Genomic DNA, 19,323 nt, shown 5'->3' with positions numbered 1-19,323 from the left:
TCATTTTTTTGAACATTCCGCACACCCTCTCTTATCAATCTTTTGCATTCACAATTAGTATATTGTGTTCTCATTCCTTTTACTATGCTCTTTGATTTTCTTGATCGCACGGGTGCAAGTGTTTGTTCCTTTGTGCTATTTGATTTTCTTAATCCCACGGGTGCAAGTGTTTGTTCCTTTATTATCCAAATTGACAAATCCGAGTCTTATCAGCTTGTACCTATTAAACTCAATGGCAAGTACACATTTTGGGCCTCATTTATGTGGAATGTAATTCATGGAAAATGACTACTCATATATAGATGGAACCCAAAAGAAACTTGACGAGCTGCTAAAGATAGAAGAATGGGGAGTAAATAATATTAAAATTACAGCATGGCTAATGCGCTCATCAGAGAGTAACATAGGGATCAATCGAAGAAACTTCAAAACTACCCGAGAAGTATGGATCTTTCTCGCGGAGATTTATAATCAGACTAACTAGGCACGAAAGTACCAGTTGGTATAGGAACTCCTCTCCCCCAGACAGGGAGAGTAGTCCATTCATGATTTCTATTCTTCCATGACGATGCATTGGGGTGCTCTAGCACTCATAGAACCTGTGATTTAAGATGATCCTAGTGCATAAATAATTGCAAACTAGTGAGAGGAATTTCAAGTTATTGAATTTTTAATGGCACATCGTTCAGAATTTAAAAGTGTACAAAAGCTCTCTCCCTACTCTAAATCATACTTTTTTTGAGCTAATTGCAGAAGAAACCAATATTAAATCTCTTAACTCAGTTTTTAAAGGAGAAACAGTTTTTGTTGTAACTGAACCTCAGAGACTCATATTTTAGAAAAGCAAGAAACAAAAACAGATTGCTCAATATACTACAGAAGCTGAATACATGACGATGGCACAAAATACCGATTGTTTGGCTACATTGGCTGGTTGCAAACAGGGCTGTCACTCTTACTACTCCCACTCCACTTATTGTGACAACAAAAATGCTATATATATTTTAAAAAATCTAAACTTTTATGAACGCACCAAATATATTGAAGTTGATTGCCACTATGTTGACAAGGATATTTGACAGGCACAATTTCTCTGCCCTATGTCCCTTTTGCTGCTGAACTCGCAGACTTCTTTTCCAAGTCTCATTCTATGCATCACTTCTCACAATTTGTTTCCAAACTCTCTATGATTCATTTCAAATCATCTCGAGTTTGAGGCGGAATGTGAATATATATAGCAACCTGTACCCTTCATCATAACCGAATATTGCATTAACACAATGCACAGTTGTATACTAAATGTGTATAGAAATCTTATCTCACATATTTAGCAACTACTAATTGTATATTGCAGTTACAAACAATTCTTTTTGTATAAATTCACCATTGTAACATCAGTTTTATACATAAAGAGAAACAATATTCTCACAATTACCACAATGATTAATAAAGAAATAAAAAATACTCATTAAAACCGATAACAAAAGCAAAATATAAAGAGTTAATGTGAATCCTTGATGTGATGAATTACGGGAATAGCCATTGAAATACATCGCCATGCCATCAACAAACATGGTAAAAACAAATCAATGCGAATAAATATTATATTATTTCTCTCATAGTCCATTCAATCATTGAGAATTAAGTAAAAAATTATATGCTTTCTATTAAGCATTCACAATTTTCTTTTCTACTACTGGAATAGAAAATTATAGCTCAAAAAAGAGAGACAAAAGAATTCCACCCAAGTATGTTTTGTTATAAAAGTCCAACCACTTCTTATAGAGAATTTACTAGTGAGAAGAATAACAGAAAAAACAAAAAAAAATAAAATCACATGGAAATATTTCCAATCTCAATTAAATAGGAAAAATAATGATCATGTAGACCCAAACTAAAAAATGTTTAACAAAAAAAATTTTCTTCAATAATTTTACAATCTCGAAACAAAATGGATAATAAATATTTATCAGATGTTAACGTTATTGCAAAAAATGTGACCAAGCACATCAAAAGCGTCAGTCACTCAAGAGTAAGATTTTTAGTAGTATGGTTATTGTAGAAACACCCATTTGAGTAGAACTTATGCACAAAGAACAAGCTTTTCCATTTTGTATGCACATACTTTACATATAAAATAGTAGAAATAATTGGATTGAATCTTGTAAAGAAGGAAAAAGAAAAAAGACAAACAAAAAAAGAAAAAAGAAAAAAGAAAAAGACAAACAAAATGGGAATACAAAGGATTATTTTCGTGAGAGAGGTGTGTAGAAAGATGGAGAGAGATAGGGGTTTACCTGTAGTTAGCAAGTTGGGGAATAATAAAATATTGGAATACCAAAATGTTAATAATAAATCGATTTTATTTCAAAAATTCAGAGGAAAAATTCGGGTAAAAAATACGGATCACCAAAAACTAAGGTAAGTTATAGAATCGTGAATATTTTGGAATTGTTAAAAAAAAAAGTAATGAAAAAATTGGATACGTAAAGATGACACAATATAGGATTATGATTTGTAGCTATTTTATAGATATATTAAAACCATTAAGCAATAATTTTATAGCTTTACTAGTGTCATTAGAGTAAAACTTGACATTTTTTTGTTGAAACTTTCAATAAATGTAGCAACAATGCTTACTCTGTTGTCCGCACAAAATATATCATAGAATTATTGGGAGCATAAAATTTACAAAAAAAACCTAAAACATTAACTAATTAGTGGATAACAAGAACTGTGAACCAAGGTATATGATTCTTTTTCAAAGAAAATAATAATAAACACCATCAATATAGGATTGGTGTTAATTAAAAGAAAACACAATGACCTAAATATGTAAAATAGTGGTGCTATGTTGTATATTCCAATACAATATGAAATTAATCAAACCTCTCTATACATAAAAGATAAAAAAAATAAAAAAATGTTTAAACAAATTTGAATCTCATACTGAATTTCCAGCTACCTAACTCTTTAATATCATTAAATCTCTCTTTCTCTTTATAAAGATGTTATGGGTTTAAAGAAAAAAAAGAAGAAGAAGGGATTTTTCATTGGGTTACTCATCCTCTAATTCTACCTATTATTTTGAGATATGTGTTTGTTTTGGTTATTTTTTTGGAGTTATACTGCTTGTATTTATTCATACACTTATTTCTAGGTAACTCATTTGTATTTTTTTTTTTTTTTTGTTAAATCAAGATTTTTAATTTACTCTCAATATTAACATAGTTATCTTTAAACTGAAATTAAATAATATGTGGTTAGGCTCTGTTGGACAAAAGAATCCCAATATCAAATTTTTGAAAAATTTGCAAAAAGGCCTTGCCCGGTGAATTATACATTATCCTGAAATGGATATTTCTAGGCCTGTTTGGCTCTAATAATATAGATACGACAGAGGGGGAGGCATAATTTCTCTGCGTGAAATACGAGAACGCAAAAGCAAGCCCTAAAATGCAGAGGGTTTTTCAAAGGCTCTACTTTTCTCATTAGGGCTGGGGTTTTCTTTGCTGGAAGGTAGGGCTTTCATGGAACGCCATTAAAAGAAAAGAGCTCTGATAAATTGAAAGGGACAGGGACGAGTTTTTGAGGCTCCATGGCTACTCCTTGCCTCAAAATTAACCTCTTTTTCGCCACCCCAACAAGAGGAGAGCCGCCCTTCCAATTTTTAGCATCCTCAAAATTTCAAATTTTTTGGGATTTAGATATTATATAGAAATATATGATTTCATCCCATCAAACATCATACACCAACTTTTATAATTAGAATTATATTCAATTCTATAATATCCTAAAATATTAGGATGTTACCACACATTCCCTTAAATGTAGAGATAAAGTTACAAGGAAGAAATTTTTTTTTTTTTTTTCAAAATTTTTGGGGATTGAGATGTTAGACACTTATGTGGATATAAGCCTGGTATTTTAAAAATAAAAATTCAAAAAAATATCTATAAAATTCTAAAAGTAAAGAATCTGATTTGTAATATATATTTTTTTTAATATTTTTACATTATAGTAAATATTAAAAAATATTTTAGTCATTAATACTCACTTTTAAAGTCCATTTTTTCATTAATTTTCAATTTCATATGAATGTATTTTGTTTTAATCATTTTTTGTATGTTTTTCATATTTCAGTAGATTTTTATTTACATATATTTTATTTTTTTCATCAATTTTTTGGCTATCTAAGATTTGTATTTTGTTTTAATCATTCTTTATATGCTTTATCTATTTTAGTAGATTTTTATTTACATTTTTTTTATTTTTTTCAATAATATTTGACCACCTAAAATTTATCCAGTTAAACTGTTTAATCTGACGGTTTACCGGTTAAGCCGGTTAAATCACTTCGGGCCCACGTCTACTTAACCGTGCGAACGCTGCTTAACTCAAAATAATTACGTGCTTATATCTTACGCGTCAGCCCGGCGACGTGCTGCCACCATTTAAAATACGACACGTGGCGTGCAACAAGTCGCCCGTTACGCGGAAGCACGACACTTTCACCGTACGCGGAACGGCCACTTATTTTTTTTGTTCAGATTACGATCAAAAGATACTCATATCCCTATAAAATGACCTAGAGTATTTTGTAATTTTCATTTATACCCCTTCCAAACTACCCATTTGTCCATTTTGAATTTGTTTTATAAAAATAGCCTCAATAGGTGGCAATTGGGACCCGTGGATTGGGGATCTGACGGGTAGACCTAACCCCGGGTCTGGGTATGGTCCAGAGGTTGGACCCCACAGGTCGGGTCTAAGTCTAATAGCTTGGACCCAATTTGAGTTTGGGTTCAGGTCTTGTTCTAAGTCTCGATCTATGCCTTGCTTCGAGTTTAGGTCTCCTTCTAAGTCTGGATTTGCACCTCGGTTTGAGTTCAAGTCTAAATCTTTTTTGTTTTCTAAATTAAATACATGTAAAAATTATTTCAAGTGAGTCCTAGATCCTCCATAATCAATTTGGGTACGGGTCCGAGCCCGGACCATTGCCACCCCTACAGTGTCTTTAGTCTTCTTGCCTTATCCCCAGGCGAGGAAGAATCACAGTACCTCTCTCTGTACTTAGGCAATCCAACGGCGAGGTAGGAAGCATTTGGCTCTTGGTGAGAAAAGAAAGATTTTTAAAATAAGCAAGCGAGAACATAGTATCATTTACTCACTCAGTTAGAAGACTTACCACGAGGGTTTTTTTTTTCTGAAAATTTTAAGAATCACCTTCGAAGATAATTCTTTTAAGAAAGAAATTCGAATGAGGAGCTTTCTAGCTCATCCCAAAAGTTGAATGGCCTCTATTCCATCTTTGAGAGTTGAGATATTATTGTTTTCAATCCCATGTAGAGTGCAATTTAGGATTGAAGATGGTCTATCCTGTAGGTTGGGTTCCACTCGAGGGAATAAATGAACAATATGTTCTTACCGGAGTACATAATCTTTTGGCTTTTGAAATTAGCATCCAAATCCATTACATTTCCTTTCCTCTTCTACAAGTTAAAATTTTACTTTACAATATTATTGTAGTACTTTTAAAAATAAAAATAAAAAGTATGTTTGTTTGTTCATGCTTATTAATAATTTTCAAGGTCTAAATTGTTGATCTCCCTCACCCAAATCGTTATATTCATTACTCCCTATTTGTGATTGAAACATATTTTAGCCATGGCATACGAGTTTCCATCCACCGAATTTCCCTTTTTTCTTTCACATTACTAAAAGGGAAAAGTTTATATAAGGTTGCAACCTTAAAAATGTAGAACTACGGATGTATCTCAAAAATCCCTCAGTAAAGGTTGTTTTAATGTTGAAAAACCCTCTAATTGATTATCGCGACATCGAGAACCATGATCATGAAAAAAAAAGATTTTGAGCCCCAGAAACGGTGCATCTTACAACACATTATCTAGACCGTCCATTTTCAAGAGTTTCACATGTTTATAGATGTACTTGATTTTCATCATTTTTGGAGTTTAAAATTCTATAATTAGATTTGAAAATAGATTTTGAAATAATCTTAATAATATTTTAAATCAAAATTATATGTTATGATAAAATTTGAAGGCACACCTTAAATGGATTGTTTAAGGTTGCAACCTTATGGAAACCACACCCTTACTAACAAAGGATCCGAATCTCCTTCAAAAGATGTAATTTTGGTACATAAAATATATATGATGGTTTGAAATTCTATTTTCAGCTCTAATTATAAAATTTAAAGCTCCAAGGATAATACAAATAAAATAAATTTATAAATACCAAGGCTCTAGAAAACGAAACGGTGATCCACATCGCCAATCTAGATTTTTGATCTGGTTTAGCGGATCACTAATTCAGATTACTGAATCTATTACTAAATAAAAAATAAAAAATAATAATAATAATAAATGGGGCTAGTTCTGACCAAAAAATGTTTGGCCCTGAATACGATTCCCAATTCAGATTTGTATTTTTTCTAAACCTTGATAAGTACTTAAGAATATTAAAAATAGATAATCCTAATATGCTACAATATCAATATTTTATAGTCTTAGAAATCCTGTTTTAACATGGAAGTTCACATAAGTCGAAGAAATTTTTTTTGACCTGGTTTCTATGCGACCAAGCCCGCATATGTAGAAATGAGGGCCTATTAATAATCTATTTCTGAGATGGATTTTTGGATTTAATTTTTAAGGACATATAATCTCTAACATGAAGATCACGAATATGAAGAAATAAGTAAATTTTAAAGATTAAAAATAATAATTATAGTAAGAAAACATTTGGACCATTAGTTTCCATTGTTTTTAGATGGAACACCTAATTGCATCCATCTTTTAAGATGGATGCTTTACACTTTTTGGACCGTATATGTAATCGTACGGTCCAGCTCGGATGAAACACATTTTTTTTTTTTCTTTTTTTAGTGTTACGTGCATAGTTAGCAAATCGCCGTTTAATCGGTGATTTTTTCAAAAAATAGGTGTTTTTATCGAAACAGTTTTAAACGGTGACTTTTTGAAAAGGTTGGAAAAAATCGCATAGTTTTCATAAAAACGTATAAAACACGCTTTTTTCATAATACGATTTAAATTAGGCCAAAAAATCGTATATTTTTTTACTTGTAATTTTTTTTTAAAGCTTTGTTTTTTTTTTTTTCCCTGTTTTGTGTTTGCAGCCATTGCTACTTTCATGCTTTTGAAAAAAAATATTATTTTAAAAAAGCCTAGAATAGAAATTGTGTTTGCAGCCATTGCTACTTTCATGCTTTTGAAAAACAATATTATTTTAAAAAAGCCTAGAATAGAAATTTTTATCCCCACTATGTTCTTCAAATCCACAATTACAAATTGAAGGTACGATTTTTTATTTTTTATTTTTTATTTTTTTTAACTTAAATAAATAGATGGACATTTTAGTTGTTATTATGGAAAATCATTGTGTAAATGAAATACTGTTTATAACAAATCATTGTGTAAAGAAAATCATATACATGCATATTTATGTGATTATTTGTGATAATTCTTTTTGTGAAAATATTGTTTATGGCAACAAATTGGAACTCAAAACATAGTCGTTTACTGATGAATGAGAAGCAAATGTTTTGACTACAGGACCAAGTAACCAATATTTTGTTTTTGATTATGTGATAATAAAGATAAACAATATAGTGTAAACTCTAAACTTACAGGAGCAAGCAATTGTATATATATGATTAGTTCTCCAAACCTAATCCTTCAACTCTGGTTGCTGTTTCTTCAAGAAAATAGCAAACCCTCCTCTTTTTCTCTCTCTAAAAATGAGTTGTGGCCTATTCACAAATCAATATAGTTAGGGCTTTCAATCAAATAACATCTTAAATCCGAGAGAAAAACCCCCTCCAAACTATCCCAAATTAGCATCTTATCTTCTTTTTCTCTCTCTAAATATTAGTTAGGGCGCCTTCCATTAGGGTTTGCTTCGTCATTCTTCTCTCCATAGACCCTAATGGCTATGAGCCCAGCTCTTCTCTTCCTTCTTCCGTCTTCTCTCTCTAAAAAGTAAACATAGACGTGAAACCCAAATTTCAATTAAAAAAATTTATCAATAGTTATGGAGTCACCATACTATATAGTTAAAACAATGTAATGAGAAAACAAAAATTGTGTATTTTTTTTTGGTATGTGCTAAGTAGGTGTGATGTTTAAATATTTAATAAACAAATTTATATAGTATATTTGTCACCATACCATAGTAAAAATATTTAATGAATAAATTTATATAGTATATTTGTTTTTGGTATGTAACCAATAGGTGTGATGTTCTCAAAGTATTTAATGGGTAGACTTATATGGTACATTTTTTTTGGTATATAGTAGTTAATTATGTATTTAATATTGGATGATTGAATTAGAGTCACAAAACATCTAAACTAATTAACTTAATTATATTAGTCAAATAAATTTTTTATAGATGAATTAGTAATTGATGGCTTTGACATAATTTTTTCTTTTTAAAATTTTAAATTTTCTAATATTATAAATTTATCTGATTTTTTTACTACAATTTTTTGAGCTTAATCCGATTTATCAATGATATCTATATATAAAGTATTTTGGCCAATTTGTATTTTGTACTCGATTTTTCCATCCACCTTTTAAAAATAAAAATGATTTGTTACCGATTTTATGATGAGCCTGATTTTATTGATAGTCATCGACTTGTTAACTCGGGTTAAGAACCTAATACAAAATGGGGACAGTCTTGTAATATTCGTCAAAGTTGATGGCTATCTCTTTACCGCACTCTTTATATTTCTCCCTTCCCCGTTTCTTGTCAAAAGACAGAAGCGCCCAGATCGCTCAAGCCCCTCTGCTTCCTGTCTGCAATTTGCCCGACGCCAATATGGTAATTTCTTTGGGCCTTCTTTGATCAAATTCCAATCTCCATAATCTGTTCTCTCAGTTGTATGATTTTTATGGATGGATCTGTTTTTCTCTACATCTCGTCTCTTTTTGGGACATTTTTCTCTGATTCATGTTGTTAAATTTCATGGGGTCTCTTTTTCTTTAGTTTCTTTCCTTTTCTGTTTAGATTAGGGTGGATTTCACTTGATCTAGCGTGTTCTGTGTTGTACGAGTTCATATATCTCATGAATCTCTCGAGCTTTTTTGGCTTCTTTATTTTATATTTTTTTCGTCATTGAGTTTTTATTTTGTGCCTATCTTCTGAATTTAGGGTTTTCTATTTGGATTAATTTTCTTCTTAGGGAGATCTTTGTGGTGAATTTTGCGGTCCATCACCTTTGCATAAATTTAATTGGCATTTATTTCGAAGATGGAACTTTGCTTCATTGTCTGCCTTGATGATCTGGTTCTCGTGGAATTTTGATCAAAGAACTCATTTTGGGATCTGTTCTATGATTATGGTCTTTTATTTGGTTGATCTTGTTCTGATACATTAGATCTATTCTTGTTATTCTTATTTCTTTTATATTCTGCTCCTATTGATTGCTTAGCTCCTTCGGGATTCAGCTGCTTTTCGAAAATCATTTTAGTGATCTTGCTAAGTTTACTCAATATCGTTGCAGAGATTTTTATGTAGCTCGGTCTCCGTCTCTCATGAAGAGATTTTCAGTAATTAGATTAAATATTATGTTTAAATTTAGTTGTAAATGAAAAATTTCCCCTACCAAAAATATATAAATATAATGAAAATAAAAAAAATTAATTGATGAATAGCATTTTATAGAATGAAAGTTGATAGGAATTCTAAAAAAGGTTTTAGCTAGAAATTTAGGAATGAGTACTATCTTAAAAATGATTAATCTCTAAGTTTTAAGAAACATGAGGAAGTTTTAAGGATATGGTTTTAAATAACCGGATTTTCCATTGAAAGAAATTAGGACTTTGTTGATTTCTGTCTAAATGGAGCACATTGTGATGAACACAACCAGATTTTATCACAGAGCAGAGTTGATAGCAGCTAAAAAAAGAACCAGCGAAATGGATATATGCCTAAGAAGAACAATTTCTGCCCAGCAATATCTTTTTTGTTTTAGCAAACGAGAGAAATTTCTGGCGAAGAAATCGAGTTTTAAGGCAAAGAATGGCTATTTCCACAGCCAAAAATACCTGATTTCCCAGCAATTCAGGTCGTTTCCAGCCAAAAACCAAGTTATAGGTTTATTTTCATTTCTCCTTTTTTTGGCATTGTTACCAAATTTCCCAGCAATTCAGAAAATTTCCAGCAAAAACCAAGTTAAGATTTATTTTCATTTCTCCATTATTTTTGGAAATGTTTTGAAACTTGGCTTGGGCCTCTGACTCAGCCCTATCCCGAGCCGAGTTACTCATGCGAGTACATTCCTAAAAATGCTATAAATTTGGAAAAAAACCAAAATAAAAAATTGAAAATAAAAAATAACAAAAACCAAATTGAACCATAAAGAGCAATAAAGTTCTAAAAATTATGAAAAAAAATATAAAAGATGGAATTTGGAAAAAATTATTTATAACTGGAAATAATTCAAAAAATTCCGATAAAAGGAAAATATGAAAATAGAGTAAATGATCAAAGAAATTTTCATAAATCATCATCAAAACTTAACATTTTTATACATTGATTTACTAAAGAAAAATAATTCTTATGAATTTATTTTAATTTTGTTTAGTTTACTGAGTTTGTACACTAGTAATAGGCCCGGCAAGGTGCCAAGTTCATGTTACTCATCCAAGAGCTGACTCGTCCGAGTCCTTGAACATTGAATATTGGCCAAAAACTAGGAAGCACCAGTTATTTATATTATTGTTTTTGCTTTGTTTCCATTTCCATTATTACCTAGAATAAGCTTTTCAATGGTAGGTGAGCCCTTTCCCCCTCCCTTTTGGTTTCCCAATAGCCGACATTGCATTTTCTTGCAAATGAAATAGAAAATTCATAGTTTATCAGCCATTCTATTTTTGTGTTTTATTTGCTGGAAAATATCTATTGCAAATGCAATAGAAATTTCAAATTTCATGGCCCAAATTCTATAGGTATGACTTTGCTGGAAAACCACCCATCATGAGAGAAATTCAGTTTTGTTTGTTCTTCTTTAATTGTTTTCGTTGGATTTTATTTGGCCCATCCCACTCCAGATAGGGCTAGCGCCAGGCTTGGTCTGCGACAGCCCTCGGCCGGCCCTACAGGAGTAGGGCCTGGCTGGGGCTAGGGTTTGCCCGGCCCAGTCCTGGCGTGCATTGCCAGCCCTATCCAAACTGTGATGTTCTATTCCTTATGAAGTTTTGAATGGTAATGTATGCGAGATCTTCAAACTGTTGTGTTCTATTCCTTATGAAGTTTGAAAATCTGGAATCTTATTCAATAAGATAAAGGAGAAAAAGAATGCCCTGCCTAAATTTTGGTTCAGTTGCCTACCTAATTATTAACTAATTTGACTGTGAAACTTATGCTGTTATTGCTGTGTCTGTAAGAACAAACGAGTTTGTAGAGTCAGCAATTGTGATGATTGAACATTAAATATTAGTAAATATTTCTGGAAATTATGCAAGCCTTGTGGGATTTTTATTGAAAACTTATGCAAGAATCTTAAGCTTGATGTTGATTTATGCCATGTGAAGTTGAAATTCCTGAAGTTCCATCAAGTCCAAAATATAAAGAAAAGAGCAATCCCTTCTCTTTAAGTATACTTATAGTCCGGTTGTCATCTTTGCAGACAACTTCAAGGCGCCTTGCGGATAGGAAGAGTGCAAAGTTTCAGAGCAACATCACCAAGAGAGGGGCTATTCCCGAAACAAGTTCGAAGAAAGGGAAGGACTATCCCGTGACGCCCTTTGTGCTCGGCTTCTTCATATTCGTTGTGATCGGATCATGTTAGCTCTCACTTATTTATGTCCATGACTTTCACTTCAATATTTCTGAATCTTAGTCAATGAAGCATATTAATCATGTCTTGGTTGATTTGAGGAAGTGGTAATATAATTTGGAGACACCGTGATTAAATACACTAAATTTCTTTCCAAACAGCTAAAGAATACGACAATCATATTATGTAACTACTAGACTATATAAAAGATAAAAGAATCAGGACAACTATAATAAGTAACTCTAAATTTAAGGAAGGCATTATACTACAGGATAAATGCAATACAATGCAATGATGTCGAAACAAAATGAAGATGACATAAGCGTGCAAATCAGAAAGGAAAAGCAAATAGTTATAGAATGAAAGTTTTTTTTTTTTTTTGGATAGAAAGTGAAAGTTAGTATGTTAATATTTGAATTAGGGTAGTGTGTGTTTGTTTGAATGTGCATGTCTAGATTCATTCTAATGAACAGTATGCATTTGCAAGAGACATTTGAACAAAAGAAAACGGACTCACGGCCAAACAAACATGGCATAAGCAAACAAAATGTTTAGTATTGGGTTTATGTCTAAACAAGGAAAATTATAACAACTATGAGCATGGAGGAATTATAGGATGAATAATGACATGAGAAAGAAATTCGCACAAATCCCCCCTTCTTGTGGGTTGTTTTCTGTATAGAGTGCCGAGTCTGTGGGATGTCTAAACTCGTGTAATCTTATTTCCTTCTTGTCTTAACACAAATGCTAACAGTTTCACCAAAAAAAGGAAAGTAAATACGACATACAGAAAACTCATGGAAAACAATAATGTGCACACCATACAAGTGTTTTGGAAAGAAAATACCTCATGCACATAAAAAGAAAAAAAAATGGTAAATAGAAACCGAAGAGTATATTAAAGTATATCAACTTGGTTATTGATAAGTTAAAAATACATCATTATAAGGGAAAAAATGGCCATAAATCTAAAGATGAGCATGGAGACTATGAAAAAGAAGGATTTCAACCTATGTACGGTAGAGTTACTGGTCGTATACTTATCAAGTCACTATGGTTATATGCTTAATGATTCATTATGTTATAGCTGTTATATCCATGCTTAACTGTAAGTTTGCTTATTCTTAAAATTGAGTAGAATGAAACAAAAGCATATGTGCATTGTTTTTATTTATAGGACACAAGAAGTATCAATTTCTCATGTATCGAATGATTGACAGGGGGCTTGGGTACCCCTTTGGGGGGTCTCACTCGACTGTATACTTGGATACCATTAATACAACTATAGTTAACTCTTCTAAAAAATGATTGACAGGGGGGCCTTTATCGAAGATTTATAAAAATAAAGGCTATTGGAAAATTTTCTAAAAATTGAAGTAAAAGCCTCCTCCCCCGGTCAATCATTTGATAAACAAGAGAAATGAGCAAATGATATGATATTTGATGATGGCATCATAGTCCTACATCTTTTGCCAGGAGAGTAAGTTTGTGATTCTTATGGTAGTTTGTGGTAGTTCCGCTGTAGAATTCGAAAATTGGAACATAGTCTTGCAAATTTTAACATTTTAACCAATCAAGCCCAAGCCGAATCCTCGTGACACCATTGTCCCTTTTTTTTTGGGTAAATAACACCACTGTCCTTCCTTGTAATGTCGTTTACCCAAGGTTTGCGGTATGCCATACACCGCTCGTCATTTGCATATGTATAGTTCCCCAACTACAGTATGGTAAAATACAGTCTAAATGGACTTTGTACCATAAGACTAGTCACCTTTGATGCAAGAAGGTGCAATCACTTGTAGTCATCAAATGTGGATTCAAGCAGTTAGGGGTGTTTAACAATGTTCAGTAAATAATTTTTCAGGACTTTGAGTGCAGTTAATAGCACATCCCCAACAGTCGAACTTTAAAATTTATGGCTAAGGGTTATTGTGACTACTTATACCAAAGACTAAAAGGTCTTATTGCATACTTTTCCTAAACTAAAAGCAATCCTCCAATATTATTTTTACTACAAAAAGGGGGAGAAATGCCGGATAGATGGTATTGCTAGGTTACAGTTTTCCCTGCCACAACAATTTGGTTAGCAGATCTAACCAAAAGAAGGTGCACAAACTAGAATCAATCTTTTATGCCAAAATTTTGTCCTTGAGAAGTTTTTAAAGAACTCTCCATACTTACACTCTCACCTATCAAAAAGAACTCTGTACCCCCACTAGCCCTTAGGGCCTTAGTTTTTGGAGCCTTCTATTTTCGGGGATCTTACTCTCTGGGCTGATCCAACCTTGGTGGTCTCAAACTCTATGCTTCCTCTACCACTTGGGACCATATCTTTAGGACCTTTATATTTTTGGTGATATTATCTCAGTATTTATCCTGTCTTGGTGATTACTAGGCTCTATGTATCACATTGATGTTCCTGGCTTTTCTAACTTTGATCCTTTGATCTTATCATATTTGGAAAAATTTAAATGCTCACTCATATGGCTATTGTTCATTCCTATCTCCTCTTGGGGAAAAAACCAAATCCCTGATTTCCCCACCAATTGCATCAGCCTGGTACATTGCAAATGCTTTGAGCTTCTAACAATTCCTTTTTTAGTATAACTCTCTTTTTCTTAAATTTTTACCCTTGCACTTTTTTTTTTGAGAATGTACTCTTGCATTTGTTAAATACTTAAATGTGCTCTGATGGCTCCTAAATCATTTGAGTCTGTGGTCTGTTAGATTGTATCATAATTGTGGTCTGCTTAGATTGAATCATAATTGGCTGATCGGTGTCTTTGCATTGGGTTTTTTTTTGCAGCATTGTTTCAGATCATAAGAACAGCTACGAGCGGTGGCATGGCTTGAATCTAGATGTTGAAGGGTGTAGCGTAGTTGGAGGGTGGTGAAGAACTTGGGGTAGCATGAATTTAATTTGTCAGCTGTGGATATGGTAGTTCTTGAATTTTGATGGAACTGAGATCATAAATAAAATGGCAGTCTTGTGAACTGCCATGCTATTCTTGGTTTAAGAATCTCTCTCTCTCTCACACACACACAAACACAAACAAATGAATAAAAATAAGAAAAAGATTCTTCATTCAGGCAGAGCGATAAATGTTTGTAGCAGTGTCTTGTTCGCCTGCTTTTATTCAGGAGCCAAATATATTCAAATTGCAAATAATCAGATATACTGCATTTTCTGAAGTATCCAACATCAAGCTTTAACACATCCACTTCACTTCATGACCAGCTTATTCATCTTTCAAACCCACACAACAAATCTCTCTCTCTAAGGATTAAACGCAGTGCAAGCCTTTCTCATTTGTCCCACACAACAAATCTCTCTCTCTCTCTCTAAGAATTAAAAACAGTGCAATCCTTTCTCACTTGTCCCTGGCTCCCCGTCTTCACCCCGACTCTCCCGAGCTTTATCATTGCAGCTGCAAACGCTGATGAGAAATCCAATGGGTTTGCTGCAAAATCTCTCACTACCCCACTCGTTCTTGCATCTGTGAACAGGACCTCATCTGATGTAAACAAGCCCTTCCCATTTATCAAATTCTGATAATAAACATTGTCAAAAATTCTTGGTGTGATTGGATCCATATTGATAGCTATTGTAGGGTCCACATTTTGAGGGCAACTCTGCATCAGTTGTTGAACGTAGGTAGGGTTTAGGGTGGGATCAACACGAGAGGTGGAGCTAAAATTGTAGATGCGGTTGGCAAAGCGGCTACAATGCGAGAAACCGACTGTGTGGGCACCAGAGAGGGCAATCATATCTGTTTGGTTGAGACCGTTCTTTTGAAAGATTGCATTAAGTTGGTTGACGTCGAATGTGGGATCAGGAAGGTTTCCGGCAACTAGGGATGCTTTAGATTGTAGGTTGTCGCGACGGCCAAGTTCAACATTGAACATGGGGCCACCAGCCTGACAATGCAGAGGGTTAGCCAAACTGAAACTCTTGCATATGCTTTTTCGCAGGTTTAAGATATCTCAAATCAAAAAAACATGGAATTTTATTTCTTGACTCGGATTGGAGTGGTTGGGTTCTGTCCAAAGGACTTGGACCCCAACCAGGTCCAGGGTCCAGGTCAGGTTCGGGTTGCCACCCGTAGCCGGCATACTTCCATGCCCGTGTAGGCAAACCCAAAATGACCAAAATACCCTCCCTTAGAAATGGCAAGAATACTTCACACCTAGACTAAAGTGCCCCTCCAAGGAAGAAAGAAAAGGGTAAATTGAATACCAGTACTACCACGTCCCTCGCAGCAATGGCCATGATATCAGCGCAGGAGACAACGTTAGGGCACAAGGCCTCGACTGCCGCCTTGGCCTTCACGATGGTGTCGAAACCATCTCCTGCAAGAGACAAGTTGTCCGACGCATCCTTCTCGGCATCTCTATTTGGAGATGAGATCATAACTGAAGCATCACACCCCTGCCAAGCCCAAGAAAAGTAAAATCAGAAATGTCACCAAATGTGCTGGTTCTGTGATGGTTGATTTCCTAAGATGATCATGACAATGATGGTACCACTCATAGACACTGGGCCCAATCACTTTTTCGATAAATACGAGTTTTGATACTATAACGAGCTCAAGGAGACTCATTACCTTTGCTACTAGGTTGGACTCAAGCCAAACTGTCAACTGTGAAGTCAGACAGCGAAGGGTGTCAAATGTGAAATCAAACAACTGGGGGTATACCATTGATTATGAACTCCAATAAACTTTGTCAGACTTCCTAGAGAGAAATGATATACCTCCACCATTTGATTCCATATCGACAGTTTGGGGTGCTTGTGACCATCATGTACAAGTGTTAAGGGAGTCATCACATACAATCTCATGAGATTATGCATAAAGCGGACATTTACTGTCCACTCCGAATGATTGGGGTTACAGATTAACCTCTATTCTAAGCAAAAAAAATACAAAAAAACATCACGTGGGAATGGCTCGTCATCCCTATTTTTCATTAGGAATTGACGATCGATATCCCACGGTGGGCGTACCATGTACTTTAGACTACTGGTGTATAGTACATGTTACCCTTCACAAAGCAAGAAAGATGGAGCTCGATATCAAATGAAGGGGACACAGGTACTCAGGTCATTTTCCCTTCAGATGGAGGCGAGGCAAGCTAGGCTTGGTTCTCACTACAAGTATACATAACTTTTGAAAGTACCCAAAGTTACCCCTGTTCCATATGAGGATCATATAAACTTATTTTTGAAATGACCAAACTAATGAATCAGACACCCAAGGCATGGGGTTGAGGTCAAGGTGTTCGCGCACCACCTATGACTCAGCTACCGGTTTCGGTTTCCGCTCCCACCAATGCTAATCCTTTTCGAAAACTACTGACGATTTCAAAAATTGCTAACCCACTATTGACACAGTTAATATTCAAAAAAAGGAATCAGACACCCACTCACTCCGTCCTTTAAAAGACATGAAAAGGTGCCAATAGGCCCTTGAGAAGATGACCAACATGCTCCCATTGCACAATAACCATCTAAGAGCCATGAAAAAATCCTGATCACTAGCTCATTTAGTTACCGTGACGAAGCAGTCGTGGAAGAAGAGTCGAAGAGTGGACGGGACGGTGACGAAAGTCTGGTTCAGCTTCATAATCACGACCTGCCTCACGGTCGCCTCAAGAGTTTGGCATCTCAAACCATAGAAATTCTCGACTAGTTGTGCATCCGAAGCGACGAACACAATCACCAAAATGCCCAAGAACACTCCTGCTCTCCATACCTTCATCTCTCCCTCCGTCTCTCTCTCTTCTCTCCCTATCTCTCTGTGAGGGGATCCCAACATAGAAGAAACTGATGGGTTCCATATTTAATGTGGAGCTTCACAATACCAAGTCTAAGTCTCATGTATGAGCTTCCCCAGCAAGTAACCATCAATTGTTTAGTGGTTTTGGCATGGAAGTGACCATTCAATAGTTTGTTATCGCCAAAGTCCACACCTCCTGCCTCTTTACAACTAATAAACACACATGTTTGGAATTTTTAATTCAATCACCTCTTCTTTAGAAAAACCCAAATCTCTCTCTCTAGAAATTCAAATCTCTCTCTCTCTCTCTCTCTCTCTCTCTCTCTATCTCTCTCATATGAGGAGTTTGTCATGGTAGGAACTGTTTGTTGAAATTGTTGGAAAGTTCCTCTACAAGTTGGAACTTTCCACATGCAATATGAAAACGACCCCACAACCGATCTCAATATTGGGTTATTACTCACTCTCTTCTTTCTTTTTTTTTCTTTTTTTTTTATTTAATCAAGTTAACATTGTATTAAAGATAAAGAAGAACAAATAGCGATAAGAGAGGACACACAGGTTATTGCTCACTCTTTCCTACTGTGGAGATTTTCTCTTTCTTGTTTATAATTACACAATGTATTGCAAACAAAAAAGAGAGATAAAAAAAGAATTGAATTTTGGAAAATATCATTTTTGGATGAACGCCCTTCCAGACTTAATGAGAGTTAAATCTATTTAATATTTCTGGTTTATTTCATTTTCTTCCTCCTCACTATTTTTTTATCTTCATGTGGGTGTTTGACTATGTAAACCAATTGGCACTCTTTGTTTCTCTCACTGGAACTTGGTAAAAAGCACCTCTCCTTCAGCCCAATAAACAAACCTTTGTCCTCGTTGAAACCTTAATGACTTGGTCAAAGAATATGTCAAAAGATATTCTACTCCCTCGGGAGTATATTATGACTTGGAAGAATATGTCAAAAGATATTCTACTCCCTCGGGAGTATATTGTTCATTTACTCCCCCAGGGAAAACCCCATCGGACCCCAAATTTTGAGGAGACAATCTCTTTAACGTGTACATTAACCTCAATAAAAAAACTTTCCTGTTTGCACCCTCTAAACACTTAAAAAGAATAATTTTCAAGATTGAATAGAAAGCGTCCAATTTTTTGAGGGCGAGATCTAAGTAGTAGAAGATTTAATTTTTATTTTTATTTTTTTTTGAAAAATAATCATCCAATGATTCCAAAGTGGTTGCCAAAATTTCAAATTGAAAAAAAAACCTCCCAAGGAAAGGAGTAAGAGTAAACTATGCTCCCGAGGAAACATAACATACGTGGTCAATAATACAGATGTGGAATGCACCCATCCACACGTGCATATATGGATGCAACTTGATTAATAGAAAGCTATAATCAATTGTTGAAAACGAGTTCAGATAAATCTTGTGTTGTGACATGGTATCTGCTCTAGAAATAAAAATATGATGGGACATCACCACTAGGATTAGGATAATGTATACTAACATGAACGGCTTGGATTGAAGATAATCAAATAGAGCCATGAGATGGGCCCAAGAATCCCTAGATAATTGAGAGTTGACATTAGTGGCAGGAGATGAACCTGGAATGAAAATCAAGCCACATTGGTGTGTGTGTGTGTTTGAGAGAGAGACCAATCAGGGTGGATTACAACTAAGAAATAAGTGTATGTTGGCCTTGTTTGGACA

At 34.3% G+C, this 19,323-nt stretch overlaps 2 protein-coding genes across 2 annotated transcripts; one reads left to right on the top strand and one right to left on the bottom strand.

The window, feature by feature from the left end:
* Positions 1–8,596: 8,596 nt before the first annotated feature.
* LOC18438025 (uncharacterized) lies at positions 8,597–14,850 on the top strand. The gene is made up of 3 exons (XM_006848194.4): positions 8,597–8,871; positions 11,681–11,837; positions 14,637–14,850. Exons 1-3 carry the CDS (start codon positions 8,749–8,751, stop codon positions 14,681–14,683), a joined length of 327 nt encoding a protein of 108 aa, XP_006848257.3. The 5' UTR covers positions 8,597–8,748; the 3' UTR covers positions 14,684–14,850.
* Positions 14,851–14,894: 44 nt separating this feature from the next.
* LOC18438024 (peroxidase 51) lies at positions 14,895–17,774 on the bottom strand. Its single transcript, XM_006848193.4, has 3 exons — positions 17,383–17,774; positions 16,068–16,259; positions 14,895–15,748 (listed from the first exon to the last, which is right to left on the bottom strand). Exons 1-3 carry the CDS (start codon positions 17,644–17,646, stop codon positions 15,173–15,175), a joined length of 1,032 nt encoding a protein of 343 aa, XP_006848256.2. The 5' UTR covers positions 17,647–17,774; the 3' UTR covers positions 14,895–15,172.
* Between the last annotated feature and the right edge of the window lie 1,549 nt (positions 17,775–19,323).

Source organism: Amborella trichopoda, chromosome 6 (genome assembly GCF_054954075.1).
Source record: "Amborella trichopoda isolate Santa Cruz 75 chromosome 6, AtrichopodaSantaCruz75HAP2 v2.0, whole genome shotgun sequence".
Classification (NCBI taxonomy): Eukaryota; Viridiplantae; Streptophyta; class Magnoliopsida; order Amborellales; family Amborellaceae; genus Amborella; species Amborella trichopoda.
This window is presented reverse-complemented; position numbering and strand designations above follow the sequence as displayed.

Bases quoted from the DNA above. Each gene is read 5' to 3' on its own strand.
- LOC18438025 (XM_006848194.4), top strand. From the start codon at position 8,749: ATGGCTATCTCTTTACCGCACTCTTTATATTTCTCCCTTCCCCGTTTC. The intron at 8,872-11,680 runs GTAATTTCTTTG...TCATCTTTGCAG, and splicing joins ATTTGCCCGACGCCAATATG to ACAACTTCAAGGCGCCTTGC. The intron at 11,838-14,636 runs GTTAGCTCTCAC...TTTTTTTTGCAG, and splicing joins ATTCGTTGTGATCGGATCAT to CATTGTTTCAGATCATAAGA.
- LOC18438024 (XM_006848193.4), bottom strand. From the start codon at position 17,646: ATGTTGGGATCCCCTCACAGAGAGATAGGGAGAGAAGAGAGAGAGACG. The intron at 16,260-17,382 runs GTAACTAAATGA...TGGGCTTGGCAG, and splicing joins TCCACGACTGCTTCGTCACG to GGGTGTGATGCTTCAGTTAT. The intron at 15,749-16,067 runs GTATTCAATTTA...CTGCATTGTCAG, and splicing joins CGAGGGACGTGGTAGTACTG to GCTGGTGGCCCCATGTTCAA.